This window comes from Phyllobates terribilis, unplaced genomic scaffold (genome assembly GCF_046119375.1).
Source record: "Phyllobates terribilis strain yellow unplaced genomic scaffold, ASM4611937v1 Scaffold_7__3_contigs__length_470593459, whole genome shotgun sequence".
NCBI classification, from domain to species: domain Eukaryota; kingdom Metazoa; phylum Chordata; class Amphibia; order Anura; family Dendrobatidae; genus Phyllobates; species Phyllobates terribilis.
In genome coordinates this window covers 362,690,204-362,710,673 of record NW_027362767.1, presented here as the reverse complement: position 1 = coordinate 362,710,673, position 20,470 = coordinate 362,690,204, and the positions used below count along the sequence as shown (strand labels likewise).

The 20,470-nt window shown below is 41.6% G+C and overlaps 1 protein-coding gene across 3 annotated transcripts in view; it reads right to left on the bottom strand.

Moving 5' to 3' along the window:
• The window catches only part of LOC141153222 (interleukin-13 receptor subunit alpha-1-like), a 154,443-nt gene that overhangs the window by 24,404 nt on the left and 109,569 nt on the right, over positions 1 to 20,470 (bottom strand). For all 3 annotated transcript variants that reach the window (XM_073637922.1, XM_073637923.1, XM_073637924.1), the window contains exons 5-7: positions 20,263 to 20,304; positions 2,080 to 2,264; positions 867 to 1,021 (exon numbers count right to left, since the gene is read on the bottom strand). In XM_073637922.1, the coding sequence (XP_073494023.1) occupies positions 867 to 1,021; positions 2,080 to 2,264; positions 20,263 to 20,304 (382 nt within the window). The remainder of the gene's footprint in view (positions 1 to 866; positions 1,022 to 2,079; positions 2,265 to 20,262; positions 20,305 to 20,470) is intronic.

The following is a 20,470-nucleotide window of genomic DNA, read 5'->3' as shown; positions in this document are numbered from 1 at the left end:
GCCCTCCTTGAAACCAGCCCTTGCTCAAAGAGTCTCCGCCTCACAGTGCGTGCAGAAGCACTCACACCAGCCTGCTGCCATTCCTGAGCAAGCTCGGCACTGCTGGTAGTCCGATCCCGCAGCTGAAACAGTTTTAAGATACGGTCCTGGTGCTTGCTGGTCTTTCTTGGGCGCCCTGGAGCCTTTTTGACAACAATGGAAGCTCTCTCCTTGAAGTTCTTGATGATGCGATAGATTGTTGACTGAGGTGCAATCTTTGTAGCTGCGATACTCTTCCCTGTTAGGCCATTTTTGTGCAGTGCAATGATGGCTGCACGTGTTTCTTTAGAGATAACCATGGTTAACTAAAGAGATACAATGATACCAAGAACCAGCCTCCTTTTAAAGTGTCCAGTGATGTCATTCTTACTTAATCATGACTGATTGATCGCCAGCCCTGTCCTCATCAACACCCACACCTGTGTTAATGAATCAATCACTAAAACGATGTTAGCTGCTCCTTTTAAGGCAGGACTGCAATGATGTTGAAATGTGTTTTGGGGGTTAAAGTTCATTTTCTGGGCAAATATTGACTTTGCAAGTACGGTAATTGCTGTTAAGCTGATCACTCTTTGACATTCAGGAGTATATGCAAATTGCCATTACAAAAAATGAAGCAGTAAACTTTGGAAAAATTACTATTTGTCTCATTCTCAATACTTTTGGCCATGACTGTAGGCATTCACTGATGCCTCCATATTGCTTATCAGTAGGTTAGTAAAAACCAGGGTGCAAATGGAGGGGGGAATAATAAATTCAATATCAAACCATATGCTGGGATGTAATTACATAAATTCCACATAGTTTTCATGACAATAATGTTTTACCTTTAATGTCTCACCCCATTCACCGGAGAAGAACAAAAGAACCTCATATATCAGGTGTTCCTGATAAGATGACATTGATGACACTGTCCAGTTTATATACACTTGGTTGTTTCTTGCTTCAGATACATAAGTTATATTGGGACTTCTGAGCTTTACTGTCATGAAAATAAGCAACATTAGCATGACCATTCTGAACAGACAGGCACAAATGAAGATTCGAGACACAATTATGGGTTAATCGCTTCACATCTCAACCACCTATTATTGGTATATACGTTTTCTATTAAACACCTTCGAATATGCAGTAGGTCACACCAATAATGAGAATGAGATCTGGGAGAGTTTCCTGGTATATGTCCCCTTTCAGACTGTTTGGGACATCTGGAAGAATGATTGTCCGGAGAAGAAAAGGTGACCACTGCCACGAGGCTTGCGTCATACCAACAGTAAAGCATCCAGAGACCATTCATGTGTGGGCTTTCCTTTCATCTGAGGAAGTGGGCTAACTTTTTGCCTAAGATCACTGCCATAAATAAAGAATGGGATCTAAACCTCCTCCAAGAACAACTTCTCCCAAAGATCCAGGAGTAATTTGGTGATGAACAATGCTTTTTCCAGCATGATGGTGACCATGTCACAAGGCAAAAGCTATATCTAAGGGGCTCAATTACCAAAACATTGAAATTTTTGGTCAGTTCTTAGAATAATAAGTGGACAAACAAAAACACAGAAACTGTGATAAACTCCAAGCACTGATGAGACTAGAATGGGTTGTCATCAGTCGGGCTTTTGCAAAACTGCCAGGGAGAATTGATGACGTCTTGAAATATAAGGGTAAATATTGAGTATTTGTATAAATTTGATGTATTTGTCAAAAAAAGTTTAAAAACATATGAAATGCTGATAATTGTACTTCAGTAACCACAGAAATATCCAATTGAAAGATCTAAAAACATTGAAGTAGCATAAAACAAAATTTATGTCAGTCACAAAACTTTTGGCCACAACTGTACATTATGGAACAATAGGTTTTTCTTAGTTCAGTAAATTTTTAGGATATTTGGATATTTCAGTCGCAAACAAAACTGTTCTTCATTGTGACTGTCAGGAGGTGCGTTGTGACAATCCAGGTGACCATTACAATGGCTGATTTCATGATTCATCTGCTTGCCACAAAAACAATATTTTGCCTTCTACTTGGAATAACACCTACCTATATCTTTGGCTTCTGTATAATACAAGAACGGTTTTATACTGTATGATGTGTCTGTTACCACGAACATTAGCTGCTTACAATTTTCAATCTTGTACTCATATTTGAACTTGCATCCTAAATACAATCCATCCTGAGGGAAATAATCCTTACACTCAGTTCCGGTGTGTAATAAATCTTGAAATCTAAAATACAATTAGAAGAAACTTTGAGACGTTACTTTAAAGAGGACTTATCATCAGGTCAAAAGTGGCCAGCTTTTTGCTCTTGTTTTATTCCTGCTGTTAACCTGAGTAGTCCATTTGTTTCAGTTTTATATACATTTGAAACCAGAAGTTTACATACACTATATAAAAAGACACATATGCATGTTTTTCTCAATATGTGACATGAAATCAGAATAAACCTTTCCCGTTTTAGTTCAATTAGGATTACCCTAATTTTTAATATTTTAGAGAGAATATTTTAAGGCATTTTTATTACTTACTGCAAAGTCAAAAGTTTGCATACACTAATATTACTATGCCTTTAAACAATTCTGGACTGCCCATATGATGAGGACATGTGTTTGTAAACTGATAGGTTTTTTGGCAACATCTCAGTTAATTAGAGACACATCTGTGGATGTATTTTAATGCACACCTGAAACGCAGTGCTTCTTTGTGTAGCATCATGGGAAAGTCTAAAGAAATCAGCTAAGATATCAGGAAGAATTGTGGACTTGCACAAGTCTGGCTCATCCTTGGGTACAATTTCAGGATACCTGTAGGTGCCTCGTTCATCCGCACAAAAAATTATACGCAAGTACAAACAAGATGGGAAAGTCCAGCCATCATGCCACTCAGGGAGGAGACAGGTTCTGTGTCCCAAAGATGAACATTCTTTGGTCCGACATGTGCATATCAACCCAAGGACAAAAGCAAAAGACCATGTGAAGATGATTACGGAAGCTGTTAAGATTGTGTCAATATCCACAGTGAAACGAGTACTGTATCAACATCGGCTGAAAGGCCACTCTGACAGGAAGAAGCAATTACTTCAAAAGAAACATAAACAAGACAGATTAATGTTTGCAAATGCACACAGGAACATAGACCTTAATTTTTGGAGACATGTCCTGTGGTCTGTTGAAACTAAAATTGAACTTTTTGACTTTTTGGGCATAATGACATAGTTACATTTGGAGGAAAAAGGGAGAAGCTTGGAAGCCTAAGAACACCATCCCAACTGTGAAACACGAGGGTGGCAGCATCATGTTGTGGGGTTGTTTTGCTGCAGGAGGTACTGGTGCACTTCACAAAATAGATGGCATCATGAGAAAAGAAGATTATGTGGCAATACTGAAGCAACATGTCAAGACTAGTGATAGGCAAACCCGTCACTGTTCGTGTTTGGCTAATATAGCCGAACACCGAACAGCTTTTTAAAAGTTCAGGTTCAGGGTACCAGAACAGTATCCGAACATGGACCCCATTTATTTGAATGGGGGACCCAAATTCACCTGGTTTCCTGCGCTGTCATTTGCGTGACAGCGCAGGAAACACAGGCTCTGATCGGAGGTAATTGCATTACCGCGATCAAAGCGCTGTTGCATCATGCGCAGTCAGTATTTTCCCACGCTTGCAATGAGTTTAACTCAGTTCAACTCATTGCATGCGTGGGAAAATACTCACTGCGCATGCGGTGCCCTGTTTTGCCGGCAATACACTGAGTCAGTGTATTGCCGGCAAATGAACAGAGCAGTCACATACAATGTGGCTGCTCTGTTCATGGGTTCTTCGTGGGACACTCGTTATTTGGACTGCAGAAAGGTAAGGATGAGGTTGGTTTATTATTTTATTTTTATTACAGAAGATCATTGGCTTCAGCTGAAATGGGCGTGACGGTAAGTATGGTTTAATTTAGGATATTAAAGGAATTCTGTCTTTATTTCAAATAAAATATTTTATACACTATGCGGGTGTTTTTATTTTACATTTTACTTACACTATGGGGTTAGTAATGGGGACGTCTTAAAGACGCCTCTACATTACTAACCTGGGCTTGATGTCAGCTGGCATTATAAGCTGACATCAACCCCAACCCTATAGCCCCACTGCCACCACTACAGGGCAGTGAGTAGAGGGAGGCTAAGTGCCAGAATTGACGCATCCTATGGGTGCACCATTTCTGGGGCGGCTGAGGGCTCCTGTTTCTAGCCTCGGAGGGGGCCAATATTCATGGCCCCTTCCTAGGCTATTAATATGAGCCCCAGCTGTCTGCCTAGCCTTTGCTAGCTGTTAAAACAAGGGGACCCCACGTAATTTTCTTTTGGGTCCTGACTTTAATAGCCAGTAAAGGCTATGTATACAACTGGGGGTTGATATTAGTAGCCTGGGAAGCTCCATGGGTATTATCCCCTTCCCAGGCTTAAAACATCCGCCCAGCTGTCAGCTTTCCCTCTGCCAGTTAATAAAATTACGGGGGACCCCACACCATTTTTTTTCCAGAAATGTAGTCATTTATTAATAAATTACATGAACAGTAAGGTACACACGCAAAGCAAGGATTATATCCATCACATATTTATATCTATTTGTATATCTATCTATTATCTACATATCTAGCTATCCATATATCTATTATCTATTTATCCATCTATCCATATATCTATCTATTATCTGTTGACCTATCTAAGATAGATAATAGATAGATATATGGATAGATAGATAGATAGATAGATGGATAGCTATATAGATAGATATATTGATAATAGATCGATAGATAGATATATGGATAAATAGATTTATAGATAGATAATAGTTAGATATATAGATAGATAATAGATATATGGATGGATAGATAGATAGATAAATAGACAGATAGATAAATACTCTTATATGAAAAAGTTTGGGCACCCCTATTAATCTTAAGCTTAATGTTTTCTTAAAATTGGTGTTTTTGCAACAGCTATTTCAGTTTGATATATGTAATAACTGTTGGACACAGTAATGTTTCTGCCTTGAAATGAGGTTTATTGTACTAACAGAAAATGTGCAATCTGCATTCAAACAAAACGGTTTGGCTGATTTGAGAAGCTATAAAATTGACCTTCCTTTGAGCTAGTTGAGAATCTGGAGCATTACATTTGTTTGTTCTATGAAACTCTCAAAATGGCCAGAAAAAGAGAACTTTCATGTGAAGCTCGACAGTCTATTCTTGTTCTTAGAAATGAAGACTATTCCATGCAAGAAATTGCCAAGAAACTGAATATTTCCTACAACTGTGTTTACTACTCCCTTCAGAGGAGAGCACAAACAGGCTCTAACCAGAGTAGAAAGAGAAGTGGGAGGCCCCGCTGCACAACTGAGCAACAAGACAAGTACATTAGAGTCTCTAGTTTGAGAAATCGACACCTCACAGCTCCTCAACTGGCAGCTTCATTAAATAGTACACTCAAAACGCCAGTGTCAACGTCTAGAGTGAAGAGGCGATTGCGGGTTGCTGGCCTTCAGGGCAAAATGGCAAAGAAAAAGCCATATCTGAGACTGGCTAATAAAAAGGAAAAGATTAATATGGGCAAAAGAACACAGACATTGGACAGAGGAAGATTGGAAAAAAGTTTTATGGACAGACGAATCAAAGTTTGAGGTGTTTGGATCACACAGAAAAACATTTGCGAGACGCAGAACAACTGAAAAGATGCTGAAAGAGTGCCTGATGCCATCTGTCAAGCATGGTGGAGGTAATGTGATGGTTTGGGGTTGCTTTGGTGCTGGTAAAGTGGGAGATTTGTACAAGGTAATGGGATTTTGAATAAGGTAGGCTATCACTCCATTTTGCAACGCCATGCCATACCCTGTAGACAGCGCTTGATTGGAGCCGATTTCATCCTACAACAGGACAATGACCCAAAGTACACCTCCAAATTATGCATGACCTATTTAGGGAAGAAGCAGGCAGCTGGTATTCTGTCTGTAATGGAGTGGCCAGTGCAGTCACCAGATCTCAACCCCATTGAGCTGTTGTAGGAGCAGCTTGACCGTATGGTACGGAAAAAGTGCCCATCAAGCCAATCCAACTTGTGGGAGGGGCTTCAGGAAGCATGGGGTGAAATTTCTCAACATTACCTCAGCAAATTAACAGCTAGAATGCCAAAGGTCTGCAATGCTGGAATTGCTGCAAAGGGAGCATTCTTTGACGAAAGCAAAGTTTGAAGGAGAAAATTATTCTTTCAAATAAAAATCATTATTTCTAACCTTGTCAAAGTCTGGACTATATTTTCTATTCATTTTGCAACTCATTTGATAAATAAAAGTATGGGTTTTCATGGAAAACACAAAATAGTCTGGGTGACCCCAAACTTTTGAACGGTAGTGTATATATTTATACAGTGCCTACAAGTAGTATTCAACCCCCTGCAGATTTAGCTGGTTTGATAAGATGCAAATAAGTTAGAGCCTTCAAACTGCAAACGAGAGTAGGTTTTATGAACAGAAGCATAAATCTTACAAACCAAAAAGTTATGTTGCTCAGTTGAATTTTATTAAATTTTAAACATAAAAGTGTGGGTCAATTATTATACAACCCCTATGTTTAATATTTTGTGGAATAACCCTTGTTTGCAATTACAGCTAATAATCGTCTTTTATAAGACCTGATCAGGCCGGCACAGGTCTGTGGAGTTATCTTGGCCCACTCCTCCATGCAGATCTTCTCCAAGTTATCTAGGTTCTTTGTGTGTCTCATGTGGACTTTATTCTTGAGCTCCTTCCACAAGTTTTCAATTGGGTTAAGGTCAGGAGACTGACTAGGCCACTCCAACACCTTGACTTTTTCCCTCTTGAACCAGGCCTTGGTTTTCTTGGCTGTGTGCTTTGGGTCGTTGTCTTGTTGGAAGATGAAATTACGACCCATCTTAAGATCCTTGATGGAGGAGCGGAGGTTCTTGGCCAAAATCTCCAGGTAGGCCGTGCTATCCATCTTCCCATGGATGCGGACGAGATGGCCAGGCCCCTTGGCTGAGAAACAGCCCCACAGCATGATGCTGCCACCACCATGCTTGACTGTAGGGTTGGTAGTCTTGGGGTCGTATGCAGTGCCATCCAGTCTCCAAACGTCACGTGTGTGGTTGGCACCAAACATCTCGATCTTGGTCTCATCAGACCATAGAACCTTGAACCAGTCTGTCTCAGAGTCCTCCAAGTGATCATGAGCAAACTGTAGACGAGCCTTGACATGACGCTTTGAAAGTAAAGGTACCTTACGGGCTCGTCTGGAACGGAGACCATTGCTGTGGAGTACGTTACTTATGGTATTGACTGAAACCAATGTCCCCACTGCCATGAGATCTTCCCGGAGCTCCTTCCTTGTTGTCCTTGGGTTAGCCTTGACTCTTCGGACAAGCCTGGCCTCGGCACAGGAGGACACTTTCAAAGGCTGTCCAGGCCGTGGAAGGCTAACAGTAGTTCCATAAGCCTTCCACTTACGGATGATGCTCCCAACAGTGGAGACAGGTAGGCCCAACTCCTTGGAAAGGGTTTTGTAACCCTTGCCAGCCTTGTGACCCTCCACGATCTTGTCTCTGATGGCCTTGGAATGCTCCTTTGTCTTTCCCATGTTGACCATGTCTGAGTGCTGTTCACAAGTTTGGGGAGGGTCTTAAATAGTCAGAAAAGGCTGGCAAAAGAGATCTTTAATTCACACATGTGAAGCTCATTATTCTTGGTGCCTGAACTACTTCTTAATACTTTAGGGGGACCAAACAAAATTCTTGTGGTTTGAGGGGTTGAATAATAAATGACACTCTGAATTAACTTTTAACGTTTTCAAAAAACAAAAAAAACAAAAACAAAAACAAAATTTGCTGCAGTGCATTTCCCACTTCCAGGCTGATCTACAGTACAAATGTCACAGTGCCAAGTTAATTCCGCATGTGTCAACCAGCTAAATCTGCAGGGGGTTGAATACTACTTGTAGGCACTGTATATATATATATATTTAATCTATCCATATCTCTATCTATCCATATCTCTATCTATCCATATAGCTATCCATATATTTATAAATCTACTTATCTATCTATCTATCCATATACGGTACAGACCAAAAGTTTGGACACAACTTCTCATTTAACGATTTTTCTGTATTTTCATGACTATGAAAATTGTACATTCACACTGAAGGCATCAAAACTATGAATTAACACATGTGGAATTATATACTTAACAAAAAAGTGTGCAACAACTGAAAATATGTCTTATATTCTAGGTTCTTCAAAGTAGCCACCTTTTGCTTTGATGACTGCTTTGCACACTCTTGGCATTCTCTTGATGAGCTTCAAGAGGTAGTCACCGGAAATGGTTTTCACTTCACAGGTGTGCCCTGTCAGGTTTAATAAGTGGGATTTCTTGCCTTATAAATGGGGTTGGGACCATCAGTTGTGTTGTGCAGAAGTCAGGTGGATACACAGCTGATAGTCCTACTGAATAGACTGTTAGAATTTGTATTATGGCAAGAAAAAAGCAGCAGGAATACGAGTGGCCATAATTACTTTAAGAAATGAAGGTCAGTCAGTCCGAAAAATTGGGAAAACTTTGAAAGTGTCCCAAAGTGCAGTTGCAAAAACCATCAAGCGCTACAAAGAAACTGCCTCACATGAGGACCGCCCCAGGAAAGGAAAACCAAGAGTCACCTCTGCTTCTGAGGATAAGTTTATCCGAGTCACCAGCCTCAGAAATTGCAGGTTAACAGCAGCTCAGATTAGAGACCAGGTCAATGCCACACAGAGTTCTAGCAGCAGACACATCTCTTCAACAACTGTTAAGAGCAGACTTTGTGCAGCAGGCCTTCATGGTAAAATAGCTGCTAGGAAACCACTGCTAAGGACAGGCAACAAGCAGAAGAGACTAGTTTGGGCTAAAGAACACAAGGAATGGACATTAGACCAGTGGATATCTGTGCTTTGGTCTGATGAGTCCAAATTTGAGATCTTTGGTTCCAAAGACCGTGTATTTGTGCGACGCAGAAAAGGTGAACGGATGGACTCTACATGCCTGGTTCCCACCGTGAAGCATGGAGGAGGAGGTATGATGGTGTGGGGGTGCTTTGCTGGTGACACTGTTGGGGATTTATTCAAAATTGAAGGCATACTGAACCAGCATGGCTACCACAGCATCTTGCAGCAGCATGCTATTCCATCCGGTTTGCATTTAGTTGGACCATAATTTATTTTTCAACAGGACAATGACCCCAAACACACCTCCAGGCTGTGTAAGGGCTATTTGACCAAGAAGGAGAGTGATGGGGTGCTACGCCACATGACCTGGCCTCCACAGTCACCAGACCTGAACCCAATCGAGATGATTTGGGGTGAGCTGGACCGCAGAGTGAAGGCAAAAGGGCCAACAAGTGCTAAGCATCTCTGGGAACTCCTTCAAGATTATGGGAAGACCATTTCCGGTGACTACCACTTGAAGCTCATCAAGAGAATGCCAAGAGTGTGCAAAGCAGTCATCAAAGCAAAAGGTGGCTACTTTGAAGAACCTAGAATATAAGACATATTTTCAGTTGTTTCACACTTTTTATATATAATTCCACATGTGTTAATTCATACTTTTGATGCCTTCAGTGTGAATGTACAATTTTCATGGTCAAGAAAATACAGAAAAATCTTTAAATGAGAAGGTGTGTCCAAACGTTTGGTCTGTACAGTATATATTATCTATTTATCTATCTATTATCTCTCCATCTATCGATCTATTATCTATCCATATACAGTAGGGAAATAAGTATTTGATCCCTTGCTGTTTTTGTAAGTTTGCCCACTGACAAAGACAAGAACAGTCTATAATGTTAAGGGTAGGTTAATTTTAACATTGAGAGATAGAATACCCCCCCAAAAAAAATCAAGAAAATCACATTGTATAAATTAGATAAATGTTTTTGCATTTTGCAGTGAGAAATAAGTATTTGATCCCTCTGGGAAACAACACTTAATACTTGGTGGCAAAACCCTTGTTGGCAAGGACAGTAATCAGACATTTTTTGTAGTTAATGATGTGGTTTGCGCACATGTCAGGAGGAATTTTGGTCCACTCCTCTTTGCAGATCATCTCTAAATCATTGAGATTTTGAGGCTGTCGCTTGGCAACTCGGAGCTTCAACTCCCTCCATAAGTTTTCTATAGGATTAAGGTCTGGAGACTGGCTAGGCCACTCCATGACCTTACTGAGCTTCTTTTTGAGCCACTCCTTTGTTGCCTTGGCTGTATGTTTTGTGTCATGGTCTTGCTTGAAGACCCAGCCACGACCCATCTTCAATGCTCTTACTGAGGTAAGGAGGTTGTTGGCCAAAATCTCATGATACATGACCCCATCCATCTTCCCTTCAGTATTGGTGCAGTCGTCATGTCCCCTTTGCAGAAAAGCACCCCCAAAGTATTATGTTTCCCCTACCATGCTTCACGGTTGGGACAATGCTCTTAGGGTTGTACTCATCCTTCTTCTTCCTCCAAACATGGCGAGTTGAGTTAATGCCAAAGAGCTCAATTTTTGTCTCATCTGACCACAGCACCTTTTCCCAATAACTCAAAGAATCATCCAGGTATTCATTGGCAAACTTCAGACAGGCCTGCACATGTGCCTTCTTGAGCAGGGGGACCTTGCGGGCACTGCAGGATTTTAAACATTTAAGGTGTAATGTGTTACCAATGGTTTTCTTGGTGACTGTGGTCCCAGCTGCCTGGAGATCATTAACAAGTTCCCCTTGTGTAGTTTTAGGCTGGTCTCTCACCTTCCTCATGATCAAGGATACCCCACGAGGTGAGATTTTGCATGGTGCCCCAGATCGATGTCAATTGACAGTCATTTTGTATTTCTTCCATTTTCTTAGTATTGCACCAATAGTTGTCTCCTTCTCACCCAGCGTCTTACTTATGGTCTTGTAGCCCATTCCAGCTTTGCGCAGGTCCATGATCTTGTCCCTGACATCCTTAGAAAGCTCTTTGGTCTTGCCCATTTTGTAGAGGTTAGAGTCTGACTGATTAATTGAGTCTGTGGACAGCAGTCTTTTATACTGGTAACTATGTAATACAGCAGTCTTTAATGCAGGTAACGAGTTGATTAGAAGTGTCTAACTGGTCTGTAGGAGCCAGAACTCATAATGGTTTGTAGGGGATCAAATACCTATTTCTCACTGCAAAATGCAAATAAATGTATCTGATTTATACAATGTGATTTTCTTGATTTTTTTTGGATATTCTATCGCTCAATGTTAAAATTAACCTACCCTTAAAATTATAGACTGTTCATGTCTTTGTCAGTGAGCAAACTTACAAAAACAGCAAGGGATCAAATACTTATTTCCCCCACTGTATTTATCTATTATATAGATAGATATATTGATAGATAATAGTTTGATAGATATATGGCTAGATATATATAAATAGATTTATAGATAGATAATAGTTAGATATATGGATAGATAAATAGATTAATAGATATATGGATAGATAATAGAACGATAGATAGATAGATGGATAGATAATAGATTAATAGATAGATAAATACAGTTGTGCTCAAAAGCTTACATACCCCGGCAGAATTTTTGCTTTCTTGGCCTTGTTTCAGAGAATATGAATGATAACAAAAAAACTTTTTCTCCACTCATGGTTATTGGTTGGGTGAAGCCATTTATTGTCAAACTACTGTGTTTTCTCTTTTTAAATCTTAATGACAACCAAAAACATCCAAATGACCCTGATCTAAAGTTCACATACCCTGGTGATTTTGGCCTGATAACATGCACAGAATTTAACACAAATGGGTTTGAATGGCTACTAAAGGTAACATCTAGTGATGGGCGAGCACTAAAATGCCCGGGTGCTCGATGCTCGGGTCGAACAAATTGGAATGCTCTGGTGCTCGACACGAGCAACGAGCCCAATGTAAGTCTATGAGAAACTCGAGCATTTTTCAGGTGGCTCCCCCCGGCGGACTGCAAGGGGCCTAAAAATTGCCCAAATCGATGGGAACAGTGCTCAAATGACATTGGAACAGCATGGGGAAGACGCCTGGAAGCATTTCTGACTCCCAAGTCACTGCTATCAACAACGTTGTCAGAGGTATTACGCCACTTTTATGGACTCACAATAAAACATACAAAAAAGAAACCAAAATGGATTTTCCTGGGAAATATGTTAAGAAACATCCTTTCCAGGGTAATGACTTGAATATAAAGGCAAAATAAATATACAAAAACAAAAATGCGCCTCCACACCTTGGGCTATGTTCACACGTAGCGTTTCTGATGCACTTTTGCATTGCTTTCAACCAAGACAAATGCATTCACCGGGAAATGTCATTTTAACATTTTACAATCTTATCTGGCCATGTGGTATGTGACACATCATCCGACACATCCTGTTTCATTTATGATGGAGGGACTCTGAAAGTCACAAAGCCTATTGTTATAGGGCCATCAGGCAGCCTTTACTAGTCTTAAAGGGCCAGCAGTTGGCCCTCGCTATTGTTAGAGAGCCATCAGCCGGCTATGCTTTGTTGTTACCATTATTAACGAGTGGGTCTCCTATACTGTTATTGCATATGCAGTGACTGCAAGGGTTGCCAAAAATTTGGAGGCACTCCAATGACCCTTGAAAGAGACGTAGAGGTCGGAGAGCCTCCTAAAAACAATGTTCCCATTATTAGGAAGTGGGTCTCCCATAGTATTTGCCTATGCAGTGAATGCAAAAGCTGCCAAAAATTTGGAGGAACTCCAATGCCCCTTGCAAGACATGTAGAGGAGGTGATATGGTAGATATGGTGGTGAATGATATGGTAATGGAGGATGAGGAGAAAGAGGCGGACAAGAGCAAATAGACAAAATCAGGAAGCGTATACCCATGTGTAGGTGTGAAGAGGTGCATGGGAATAGACCTCCCAAAAAAAGACACTGGATTTGAGTTTATGTTACGCTGCTATCATTTGGTGGTGTTGAGAAGTCTGGCTCAATCCAGCCCTTGTTCATTTTTATAAGGGTCAGCCTGTCAGCATTTTCAGTTGACAGGCGGATGCGTCTATCAGTTATAATTCCACCAGCAGAACTAAAAACCCGCTCTGATAAAACGCTAGCGGCAGGGCAGGCCAGGACCTCCAAGGAGTAGAGAGCCAGTTCATTCCACTTGTCCAGCTTGGATACCCAGTAATTATAGGGCAAAGAGGAATCACGGAGGACGTTGGTACGGTCGGCAAGGTACTCCCTCACCATCTTCCCAAACTTTGCACTCCTTGTGAGAGCACCCCGCGCCTCAGGGCCTCTCAGATGGTAGGGTCTGAGAAAACTTGTCCAACGAACTGTAACCTCTGCCGCCAGCGTTTTCAGATGGGAATTTTTTTAATAATTCCGCAACAAGGGTCTTCTGGTACTGCCCCATTTTAGTAGACTTGTCCGCCTCAGGAATAAGAGATATAAAGTTCTCCTTGCAGCGTGGGTCTAGAAGTGTCACCAACCAGCAATGACTGTCACCCAAAATTTGGAGAATTCGAGGGTCATGGGAAAGGCAGTGTAACAAACTCAGCCATGCGTGCCAGACTGCTAACAGGCAAGACTTCCATGTCATCACCAATAGTACAACTGACCATGCTCTCCTCCTCCTTCCTGTCCTCAGGCTGTCCACGCTGAATAGACGGTATAACAGTTGTGCAGGTAGTACCATCCATAGCGCATGAAACTAGCTCCTCCTCCTCTTCCTCATTGTCACCCAATCCATGTTGGGATGACATGAGGCGGGGCTGTGTATAATCACCCTGTATGGTTCCTTGCTCCATCTCACCATGCTCCGCCTGCAATGCATCCTCTTTGATTGTGAGCAGAGAGCGTTTCAGAAGACAGAAAAGCGGGATGATGACGCTAATTATGGCTTCATCGCCGCTCACCATCTTGGTGGAGTCCTCAGAGTTTTGAAGGATGGTACATATGTCTGACTTCTATGTCCACTCCTGAGGTCTTATGTGTGGAGTCTGAACTGAATACCGACGGCCTTGTTGATGCTGGTAGTCAACAACTGCCCTCTTCTGCTCAAAAATCCTTCCCAACATCGGCAATGTAGAGTTTCAATGCGTGGGGACATCATACACCAGTCGGTGAGCCAGAAGCTGTAAATGCTGCTGAAACGGCGGTGGAAGCTGTAGGTGACTTTCTAAAATGGGCACACAGGCGGCGTACTTTGACAAGCAGATTCGGCAGCTCTGGGTGGGATTTGAGAAACCGCTGAACCACAAGGTTAAGCACATGGGCCAGGCATGGTATGTGTGTGAGCTTGCCTAGCCTCAGAGCCACCACCAGGTTCCAGGTATTGTCACACACGACCATGCCTGGCTGTAGGTTCAGCGGTGTCAGACACAAATCTGCCTGCTCTTTCAGATCTGTCCACAACTCTTCAGTGTTGTGTGGTTTGTCATCTAAGCATATTAGCTTCAGCACAGCCTGTTGCCGCTTGGCCGAGTCAGTGCTGCAGTGCTTCCAGCTTGCGACTGATGTGGTCATTTTGGAGATGGATGCTGACGAGGAGGAGGAGGTGCAGGAGCTGTAGAATGTGGGGGCAACCCTGATTGACCCAGGGCCCGCAATCCTCGGCGTCGGGAGGACGTGTTCTGTCCCAAGGTCCGACTGGGTCCCGGCTTCCACTATGTTAACCCAGTGTGCCAAAAGCGAGATGTACCGTCCCTGCCCACAAGCACGTGTCAGTGGTTAGGTGGACTTTCCCAGTAACTGCGTTGTTGAGGGCACGGCTAATATTGTGGGACACGTGCTCATGTAATTCGGGGACGGCACACCGGGAGAAATAGTGGTGGCTGGGGACTGAGTACCGAGGGTAGGCCGCCGCCATCAGGTTGCAGAAAGCTTCCATCTTCACGAGCACAAGCAGTCGCAAAATGTGTGAATTTAGTAGTGAGGTCTGTGGGGCGTTAGCTGCATCTTTGTGCTTGCGTTCCAAGTACTGGGGTAGGGACAACTGAACGCTGCGCTGGGGGAAAGATGTGAACGTGCTTGCTAATGGTGCTACTTGAGAGTGTGCAATGACAGGTGCAGGGCAGGAGGCATCTTTGCATGCGCCATGGACAGAGGATTGGCTTTTACGCAAAACAGGAAGAAGCAGTGGTGCCACCAGCAGACACTGTTCCTGGACCCTGGGCTTCGGCCCACTTAATCAGATGCTTTGCTGCCATGTGCCTGATCATGCTGGTGGGGGTCAGGCTGGTAGTTTTGCTACCCCTGCTGATGCTGGCCTGGCAGGTGGTGCAAATGACCTTTTTGGGGTTATTGGCAGAGTCTTTAAAAAACAATCAGACTCGGGAAGACCTAACAGTTGTACTGGCAACTTACGTCGTGTTGAAGTTATGGGGAATGGTTGCCCGCCTTCTGTCTGCGGCCACCACACTGCTTCTTTCTGCCTGTTGTGGTGCTACGCCTCCCTCCCCCTGTGTGCTGCTGTCCTCACTCTGTATGTCCCCCTGCCAGGTTGGGTCAGTTACTATATCATCCACCACCTCGTCTTCCACTTTCGCACCCTGGTCCTCCTCCTGACTTTCTGGCAATTGTGTCTCATCATCATCCACCTCTTGTGACACTTTCCCACCGTCGCCTTCGTGTGACCGTAGCTGCTCAAATATTTGGGCATCGCTACATGCGATCTCCTCTTGCCCCGCTTCAAGTGGACCAGGCGAGAGGCCCGAATCTATAAATGGAAAAGTGAACAGCTCTTCGGAGTGTCCAAGTGTGGAATCAGTTGTTTCTGGGCACTAGGCATGGTGGGAGGAAGGAGGATCAGGGTGAGGAATATACGGTCCAGACTCACGGCTACTGAGACTTGACCGTGTGGAAGACAGGGTGGTGGTGGTGGTGGCTAAGTGACTGGAAGCATTATTTGCTATCCAACCAATAACCTTTTCACACTGCTCTGTGTTCAATAGTGGTGTTCTGTGGTCCCATATTAATTGGGACAGGAAGGTCGAGCGCGAAGATGTGGGTGTTTGTTGTGGCACAATTTCAGCTAGCCCACGGCCTCGGCCTCGTCCTCTGCATGCACCATCACGTCCACTTCCCCGTCCCTTGCCACGCTCCTTGCCCATTTCAAATGGAGGACAATATTTTCCACGTTCAGTACAAATGGCTGGATTTGAACCGCAGTGATTTGTGATACATGTGACAGAAAACCACAGTTTTAAATAGCTGGGGTGTAGGTAACTATTTTTAACAGCGACCTCATGTCAATAACTTCGCTGACACACTGCAACAAAATTTCTATGGAGGCCAGAAATGGCAGAATTTTCTGCACAATTATATGTGATCAGTGTGACGGACAAACCACAGTTTTAAATAGACGGATTTTTAGAGCTGTAATATGGAAAGGATCTTGCTGTATTCTGCAGTGCGAACAAGCAAATGGAGCAGAAAAAAGGTGTTCTCTGGATTGCTTTTTAAGCAAATAATCAGGATTAAGATCCCAAAAAAATTATTCCTGACCCCTGAGACCTGGGGCTATTTCTAGAAATATCTGTAAAAGCACCAGCAGACAGACAGAAATGGAATGGACCCTCTTGCTATATGCACTGCAGTCAGCCACATACACTGCCTGCCTGCCTAGCACTGATATCTATGCAGCTGGATTAGTCCTCAGAAGGACTGTTAGTTGAGATGGATATGTGTAGAATGTGTTGTGGTATACCTACTAGTGTTGAGCTCCTATGTTCTATTAACCCTTTCGCTGAGTAAGCTCGGGCCGAGCACCGAGTATTTATAGCTGCTCGGTGATATGGTTGAATCGCTCCAGTGTGCATGATTTGCAACTGTTTGACAGTTTTATTACATGTGAGGAATGTCTATTTCTTACACATTCCTCACATGTAATAAAGCTGTCAAACAGTTGCAAATCATGCACACGGGAGCGATTCAACCAAATCACCGAGCAGCTATAAATACTCGGAGCTCGGCCCGAGCATACTCGGACAGAACATACTCGCTCAACCCTAATACCTACACCAACTAAGAAACAAGCAAATCTCTCCCTAGCTCAGCAGCAGGTCTCCCTACACTGTCTGATTCCGGAGTGACTGTGACGAGCATGGCGGCGCCAGGTCTGATATAGGCCTGATGACGCTGTGCGGCCAGCCATTCACTGTAATGCCCACAAACAACATGGCTGTGGCATTACAGTGTGTGGCAGACAATCCCAGCATGTTTTAGAAACGTGCCCTCTCTCTTTTTTTCTTTTCCATTTAAGCACACTGAGCCACAGCAACGCGTGGCCGGGTACAGCTAGTGTGTGTATATATATATATATATATATATATATATATATATATATATATATATATATATATATATATATATATATATATATATATATATATATATATATATATATATATATTTATATATATTATTTTATTTTTATTTTTTTCTAATCCGCCATACAGTTCCAGATATATAGGCCTATATAGGTAAAAGTCAGATCTATCAAAATCTAAAATAAATTAATCCGATTGGTAAATGGCCTAATGAGAGGAGAAATTGAAACCCCAAAATCACGTTTTTTTGGCGGCCACAACATTGCAATAACATGCAATAAGAGGCGATCAATACATCATATCAACTCCAAAATGGTATAAGTAAAAATGTAAGTTCAGGGCATAAAAAAATAAGCCATAAGCCCTCACAAAGCCATATATCCTGAAAAATGAAAATGTTACATTTCTCGGAAAATGGCGACAAAAGCAAAATTTATTATTTTGTTTTTTTCAAATTACCAATTTTTATTTCACCACTTAAATAAAAATAACCATACATGTTTGGTATCTGCATAATCGTACTGACCTGGAGACTCATATTGGCAGGTCAGTTTTACCGTATAGTGAACATGGTAAATAAAGAATCCCCAAAACAAATTGTGGAATTGCACTTTTCTTGCCATTTCAATGCATCAGAATTTTTTCACCGTTTTCCACTACGCTACATGGTAGAATGATTAATGTCATTCAAAAGTACACCTCGTACGGCCCTCGTATGAATATGTGGACGGAAAAATAAAAAAGTTATGTCTCTTTGAAGGAGGGGAAGAAAAAACAAAAACGAATAAACGGAAAATATCCATGTCATGAAGGGGTTAACATAACAATAGGAGGCTAATAATGGTCTACTAACGAGTTGGCACAGTGTGAATTGAATTTACATTACCGTAGGACAATATGGTGATATAAGTTTGCACTCCTGTGAGTATGACTTGGATACAATTAAAAGATGACAATTGTTTTCTAGCCTTCAACTGAATGGATCTAAAGGTATGTGCACACAACTCTTTTTCAGGTGGAATCCTCTGTGGCATAAGCACATCTATGGAAAAACTACTTTCTGTGCATATATTCAGGCTTTTAAATGTTTTTTAACCGCTTCAGATTTTAAAAACTCCAAGCGGTTAAAAGAAGTGACCTGTCCTTACTTCCACCGTTTTTCCGCTTGGAGGACTCTCTGTATGTTACAATACAAGGAAAGCTTTCAAAATGCCAGGACATCTCTTGGAGAATTTCAACATTTTTTTAAGGAAAAACTAAGACACACTAGCAGGTTCTTCATTATTCAATGGAATGAAAAAAGCAACCAGAAAATGACAGAAAATAAGATGTTACAAAAAAACGTGGAAGAACCCTCTAAAAGACCAATGGTGGACAAAACTGTTGGAAAAAATGCTCAAGAAATGACCCAAAAAACAACAAAGAACGCCAGACTTTCCAGAAGTGTCTTCTGCTTCAAGAACATATCGGGTTCCCCTGGGTTTAAAAGACTGTGTGCACATACTCTAATGACGGACCCCATGGGTTGTGTCTCGGTGGTGGAGCAAACTAGGTGAGAAGAGATTCTGAAGTCAATCACTTGTTTCATTTCTGAAAGTCTTTTCTACCATTATAAAATTTAATATTGAAAATATCTTATTAAATTGGGTTTTTCATGTGAGAAGTTTTAAGATATTTTTATGCACATTGTATTTCCCCCCCCTCATATTCTATAAGGAATTTTGTCATCTACGGTCATGATGAGCTTTTTTAATGTTATTTTGTGGCATACTGTATATACAGTGTATATATACCGTAGTTCTTTTGAAAGCGAAGTACCTGTAGACGGTAATTCTGTTTTATATTTCTATCTTTTACTTTTTGGCATTCATCGTTTGTGTAAAATAATGTGATATTTCTACCATACAGATATACTATATATTTTTAGTTTCTGTTAGCTCCAATACACCTGCCTTCTCTTCTGTCTGACCATCAGCAGCTGTTTCTCTCATTCCACTTACAAGTTATGTTGTATTAACCATGCGACAAAAGAAGCATACTTCGTGTATCATTTTGCCAAAATTCGATGCAAAATGCATTGGCATGGGAAGAAAAAAAAACACATTCCAAAAACATGACTTCTCTAGCAAGTTTTAACCTTTACACTACTTATTGGTTGAATTTTCAAAAGATTTGCTTAGCTCTAAAACCTACCTAAGCAATTAAGTATATTAACTTAATTTAATACTGCCTCTTAAGGGACATTTGCAGTACTGCATGTTTATATTTTTTATAGCTTGATCACCACTGCTTCGAAAACCTCTTCTCAATCCCTATGTTTTCTCCTTTTAAGATAATAATACCTATAGCCACCTTTGGTGCCCACACCTTTCCACCAGTGTTGACACTGGCTCTCCCAGTACTCACGTGATATTGTTATGCCATGCGTTCCCTGTGGCCAATCAGCAATCTCTCACTTCGTTTTGATGTATGTGATTTGTCCATAGGAGAGGAGAGTGAAGCGAGTACTGATTGTTATGTCACGCGATCCCTGCAGCCAATGTCATGCGATCCCCGGGAGACCAAGTGCTGACACCGGAGGTGAGTATAGGTGTTATTATTTTATAAGGGGGAAACATAGGGTTTGAGAAGGGGTATTCCAAGTAATGGACAACCCCTTTAAGCAACGGTGTCTTCATGAAAAAAAAGATACAGGTATGTATTCAGTTTTGAGTAGTGGTATTATATAGGAATTTATTCTAAAGGGGTAAGCCAACTTATACTTTGAGATTCTTTAGGAATTAATAATTTACTTTGCCCTGGCTGCAAACACATCTTCCATATAGTGATTTCACATATTACATGGTCTACTTACTGCATTGAGTCATTGACATTTCCGGGATTAATATCTTCTTCCCTGCATTTAAAGAAATAATAATAGTCAGTAAATGCGGTAGATTTTTATACTGAAGATCATTTCATCAGGATCTTGTGTAACTAAAAAAAGTTAATATTGATCATTTCAAGAAGATGCGTTGATTCACTCTGTATCCCCGCTGGTGCCCCTGCTTCATATTCCGACC